Source organism: Sesamum indicum, linkage group LG13, assembly GCF_026168435.1.
Source record: "Sesamum indicum cultivar Baizhima isolate 11 linkage group LG13, ASM2616843v1, whole genome shotgun sequence".
NCBI classification, from domain to species: domain Eukaryota; kingdom Viridiplantae; phylum Streptophyta; class Magnoliopsida; order Lamiales; family Pedaliaceae; genus Sesamum; species Sesamum indicum.
In genome coordinates, this window is record NC_142669.1 from 14,279,753 (window position 1) to 14,286,252 (window position 6,500).

The 6,500-nt window shown below is 33.3% G+C and overlaps 1 protein-coding gene across 1 annotated transcript; it reads left to right on the plus strand.

The window, feature by feature from the left end:
- Positions 1–491: 491 nt before the first annotated feature.
- On the plus strand, positions 492–6,250 carry LOC105176088 (ammonium transporter 3 member 3). Its single transcript, XM_011098789.3, has 3 exons — positions 492–1,305; positions 2,365–2,650; positions 5,623–6,250. The coding sequence occupies exons 1-3, from the start codon at positions 646–648 to the stop codon at positions 6,144–6,146; spliced, it is 1,470 nt and encodes a 489-aa protein (XP_011097091.1). The 5' UTR covers positions 492–645; the 3' UTR covers positions 6,147–6,250.
- The last annotated feature ends 250 nt before the right edge of the window (positions 6,251–6,500 follow it).

Sequence of the window (6,500 nt, forward strand, 5' to 3'; positions counted from 1 at the left end):
AATTATATCATGCATATATATCTTTTATTGTATTTAAATTAATATATATGCACATTATTTCTACAGAAATGATTCATCTATGTTATGTAAAAAAGATTATACCCACAGCATGTTTATATATAAAAAAATATAATATAATTTAAAAGGGTTTAATGTATTTTACCTCTCTAATATTGCAAATGAACAAATTACTCCTTTATAAAAAAATAATAATTTACCCTTATATTTTTTAAAATTAAGCAATTTACTCCCCGTTTAGATTTTAAAAAATACAGGGGATAAATTGCTATATTTTTTAAAAATACAGAAAGATAAATTACTAATTATTTTATAACAGATAATTTGCACGTTTACAATATCAGAAGGGTTAAATTACATTTTTTCCTAATTTAAAATAAATATGCGATCAAGAGGCAATCTCAAAACTTTGGATACACAATTCTTCAAGGTCTACGCAATTCATGCATTTCTATCCTTTCTCTTTCCTTCTTTTCTAGGAACAACGCGTTGATATAAATATCAAAGTCTTCCACTACCACTGCTCCCTTCAACTTCCACTATTTCTCCCACAAGACTATCTATATTCTGCGATCAAGAAATTACTAAGAAGCTGAATTAATTACCTCTTGCAATCGCAGCTCAGCCATGGCCGCCAACGCCACCGCCGTCCCACAGGCTTACCAAGCCTACACGTCGGCGGCGGTGCCCGACTGGCTGAACAAAGGCGACAACGCTTGGCAGATGACCTCCGCCACCCTCGTCGGCCTGCAGAGTGTCCCCGGCCTCATCATCCTCTACGGCAGCATAGTCAAGAAGAAGTGGGCCGTCAACTCTGCCTTCATGGCTCTCTACGCCTTCGCCGCCGTTGTCATCTGCTGGGTCATCTGGGCCTACAAGATGTCCTTCGGCGAGAAGCTCCTACCGTTCTGGGGCAAAGCCGGCCCCGCCTTGGGCCAGAAGTTCCTGATCAAGCAAGCGGCGCTGCCCGCCACCGTCCACCACTTCCACAACGGCACGGTGGAGACGGCCATGGCGACGCCATACTATCCGATGGCGTCAATGGTGTGGTTCCAGTGCGTGTTCGCCGCCATAACGGTGATTCTGCTGGCGGGGTCGTTGCTGGGGAGGATGAACATTAAGGCTTGGATGATGTTCGTGCCGCTGTGGCTGACGTTCTCGTACACGGTGGGGGCTTTCAGCTTGTGGGGCGGCGGCTTCTTGTTCCACTGGGGCGTCATTGATTACTCCGGTGGCTATGTCATCCATCTCTCGTCGGGGATCGCCGGCATCACCGCTGCTTACTGGGTGAGTGCGCTACTATGCTCTAATGACGTCGACCCCTCCTATTTTGACGTTGACTTTAAACGTGACTTCTTAATATTTGTGAAATTCTAATACAAATTTTATTAAATATATAAGTGACATGGATTAATTTTATACATATCACTTTGTACAAGAGATGAAAGAATTCAATAATTTGACCCAAAAATAATAGTTAAATCCTTATGATTAGGAATCGAGAAATTTTAGTTTGGACCCGATTTGAATAAATTTAAATCAATTATATGGTAAGTAAAATTTTACTTACTTGTGGTGTGCACAGATCAAGAAAATAGACCAATTACATATCTATGTGACTTGGTTCCCGAAAGAATTTTTAAAAGGATCAAGTTCAGCCAATGAGATCTAACTTAGCAATTAAAGAAATTGAGTTGTCATAATTATAAAGTCATGAATTCGTATCCCACCTACATGTTGATTCTTATTCTATTTTATTAGTAATTATTGATTAAATATAAATTTTTGATATTGATTATTATATATTTCAATAATTGATATCATAATTTGATTGTAATCGATTTACTAAAAAAAATAATCATCTTGAGCTTCATTGGGTAGGAAAAGAGAAAAAAAGTCAGATTGCTTTTGAACTGATGTATTTATAAGTTAGCATTTTAAATTCTTAATAACATATATATTTTGGATATTAATTAATGGCAAGTAGTTAAATAAAAAAAATTATAATTTTAATCCTGTAAATATAATGCGGGTGACAATTTCAATTTTGTTATGAATTTATTTTGCCAATTTACTTCAATATTATTTAGAATACAAATGATCGAAATTTATTATAATGACTAAAATCACAATTTTTCCTAGTTACATGTTTAAAATGGGTAGGAGTAAGAGATCCCCAACTTTGAATATTCAACAAAGATCCCAACAACTTATTTAATTTTCGGGGACGAACTCAAAGAAATTGGGGTGGACTTCTCGTGCTGTCATTTATTTCTCTCTTACAAGAGGATAAAATGCAATTCAAGCCGACTTTGATTTTCATTTGATGTATGTTGGGGCATGCAGGTGGGGCCAAGATCAAAAGCAGACAGGGAGAGGTTTCCGCCGAACAACGTGTTGCTAATGCTGGCGGGGGCGGGGCTGCTGTGGATGGGGTGGGCGGGGTTCAATGGCGGCGACCCCTACAGCGCCAACATCGATTCCTCCATGGCCGTCCTCAACACCAACATCTGCGCCGCCACCAGCCTCCTCGTCTGGACCTGGCTCGACGTCATCTTCTTCGACAAACCCTCCGTCATCGGAGCCGTCCAGGGTATGATCACTGGCCTTGTTTGCATCACCCCGGGTGCAGGTAATATTATAAATTTATATCACAAATTTTTATTCTACTTTTTCTACAATACTGAACACATTTTTGTTTGATACAAATTGAACTAAGTAAAACCTAAAGCACTCATATATAAATTTACTAAAATTTTTACGGATGATTATCTTCTCCTTCGTAAGGTTTGTTTACATTTAATAAATATGTCTGTTCGATAGTTAAAATTTATTAAATTTGCTGATATTAATATAAAAATTGAATAAAAATTAATATTTATCCTTAATTAACTTATTACTAATATCAAATAAATTTTTCCAACTAAATTATCCTTATAACGGTGAAAATATACCTCCCCACATGCATTAACATCTGAAGATATATAGGGATAATTTGCTCATAAAAAGATCTATTTGAGTTGTAATCAGTAATAAGTCAATTGAAGGTAAGTATAAATTTTTATCCCATTTTTTTGTTAATACAGAAAAATGGGTGAATTTTGACTAATGAAGGGACTCATTTGTTAGATGAAAACAGATTTTAAGGGTACTAAATGTAATTTTTTCAAACTACAAGAAATCTACGTATAATTATAAAAAACTTCAGGGGAGGGGAATGTACTTATTCCAAAATATTATTTTTTGGTATGTATAAATTAGTTATAATAGTATTATGAAACATTCATGCATTTGATGTCTCATAAGTTAGTTTCTAATGCTGTTTTGGTCCTACTATTTTTAGCTAACCATATTACACCCCATAATTCTAAAAAATTATAATTTTAGTCCGAAATATTAATTTTATTAAATTTATAACGGAACCAGCACATGAACTCCGTTGAGTCTTGATGGAAATTATAAGGTTCTTACTGTCAGAAATTTAACAAAATTAAAATTTAAGATTAAAATTACAATTTTATCTGAACGTAAAATGCAAATTTTTCTTTGCATTACTAATAAAAAAGACATTTTGTAATATTTTAGGAATTTTTTAAATCGGCCAAGAGAATCCAACCGGGAGGTATTTCAGGTCCAAAACCCTTTTACCGGGTCATATCTTGAATTTTGAGGAATCCACTTCAAAACCCGGCTTATTGTCGTTCTTATTTGTAACTACTCAATGGTGAGGGTTGACATAGTCAAGTTTGAGAATCACCCTATATGATCAAGATGGAGTGAGTCAATGAGCCATCTAGATTAGATTAGAAAGGACATCACATAATTTAGTTGATCAATCATTTTACTCGGAATATTAAAAAAATTGTACTATATATAATTGAAAGTGAGTAAATTCAAGGAAAAATACAAATAACTTTATGTGAGATTGTAAATGAGCAAATTATCCTCTATTAAAAAAAATTAGCAACTTACCTCACTGTATTTTTTAAAATATAGCAATTAATTTCAATACTCGTATTTTTTAAAATGAAGCAATTTACCTTTCTAGACAGGGGGTAAATTACTTTATTTTAATAAACAAAGGCGGGGTAAATTGCTTTTTTTTTTTTTTTTATAGAGGGGTAATGTACTCATCTATAATATCATATGGAGGTAAATTGCATTAAATCCATAAATTTAATATTAGTCTAAATTCTTTTTTAATTTTTTAGCCCTGTAATTTAGAATGGGTAGCATTTTTTTACTCTGGATGAATTGATTTTCGCAATTTATTTTTGTTACTTTAAAATGTTGGCAATTTTAGTTCAATTGGTTGAAAAATTGCATGTGGCTTACAAACGATCCAATTTAATCAATTTTAGTTCTGTAACTTTGAAGGAGTTGATATTTTTTATCATATAAAATTAATTTATAAAATTAAAATTATAATTTTTAATCAATTAACCAAAAATAGACTAAAAAATTAACAAAATTTTCGACCAATTTAGCCCATCAGAGTCTTGCATAACTTTATCTTAATAATTTTTTGTCTTATATATTTTTCTCTCTGGAGTATTACATCTTTATCTTTTATTAATTATTCATATTTTTTTTTTTATAAATCTCATATTTATATTAACTTTTATATATACTTTCAAGTATTTTTTATTTTTAAAAATTCAGTAGTAAAAAATTATATCAACATAATTTTATTTTAAATAATTTAAAAAAAGTTATACAAAGGCACGTAGTGTGAAGTAGATTGAGGGTGCTTTTGAATTTAGCGCAGCTTTCATTTTCAGTAAGTCTGAATTCATAAGTCTCCAACATATGCCCCCTTGCAAATTTCCAACATAGAATCTTGATAGCTTTTTACATTGTAATTATTTATCTATTTTGTATGTTTTCTTCAAAAGTCTCTGAGTCAACCTATTACACTATACTAAGCTATTTACAACTTCAAATACGATGATAAATTTACTATTAATTTATATAGTAAGTGAAATGGTATTATTATATATAAATTATTAATTATATTTTATGAGATACTTTTAAGAGTTTATAAAATATTTTATTTTATTTTATATTTAATAGTTATTTTTTGTTCTAGACATAATACATATGTACTACTGTCAATTTCTCCTTATATTGTGGTTTGATCGATTCAAAAGATTTCAAAGTTATAATAATAAATCATCAAACTTGTTTGAATAAATTTGTCCCACAAAAAATTGAAATCCTTAAAATTTCATTTTGAACTATATTCACTACAAGAAAATAATTATGAAAAAATTTGATGCTAAATACAATGTCAAATTTAACATTCTTATGATGATGAAAATATATCTCTCGTGCATTAACTTGTAAAGATATATGAGGTAATTGGATCATAGAAGAATTTATTTGACTAATAATAAGTTAATTGGAGGTAAATATGAATTTTTATACGATTTTTTTTTGTTAATATTATCAGATTTTGTTAATTTTGACTAATATAAAGACTTATTTGTTAGATAAAACAAATTGGACGTTAGTTGCATCAAATCTCAACAGAGAAGTGTAATTATTCCTTATATTTAATATTTAATATAAATATTCATTTTTCTCTTCAAAATCCAAATCCAGGCCTTGTTCAAGGTTGGGCAGCCATAGTAATGGGAATACTCTCTGGAAGCGTTCCATGGTTCACAATGATGATAGTCCACAAGAAGTGGTGGCTCCTCCAGACCATCGACGATACACTCGGAGTCTTCCACACCCACGCCGTCGCCGGCTTCCTCGGCGGCATACTCACGGGCCTCTTTGCCGAGCCCGTCCTCTGCTCCCTCTTCCTGCCTGTCACCAACTCACGCGGAGGAGTCTATGGCGGCGTCGGTGGCGTGCAATTCCTCAAACAAATTGTGGGCGGCGGTTTCATCATTGGTTGGAACATAGTTGTCACGTCGATCATTTGTGTTCTGATTAGTTTCGTTATCCCATTGCGCATGCCGGAGGAGCAGTTGCTAATAGGAGACGACGCGGTGCATGGCGAGGAGGCGTACGCTCTCTGGGGTGATGGGGAGAAGTATGATCACACCAAGCATGGCAGCACGCCCGATGTTCAGACGCCGCATCACAAGGCGGCCATCGGGGCTACACAAGTTGTGTAAATAATGGATAGTAGTCCGGATGTGGTTCATTTCTTTGCATTGCGATTGTCATCTCTAGACTGCCAAACTTATTTAATGTGTGTATATGAACCTTTTTTTAGTTACTTGTCATTTTGCACCCTCCAATTAAAACCCTCACTTGAAAAATGTTTCAAGTTAATTAACTCAGACTTTCTTTCTGATTCATATATCAAGTAAAAATAGGTAGATTGAGTTGGACTTAATAATCATCACTAACAAAAATTACAGCATTTAACCATGTGACTAATTGTCATGATTTAAAACAAAATAATCGTAGCAAATAGTCATTAATCATGACCATGCAACGGTTGTTGGCTGTGATATCTGTAAGGG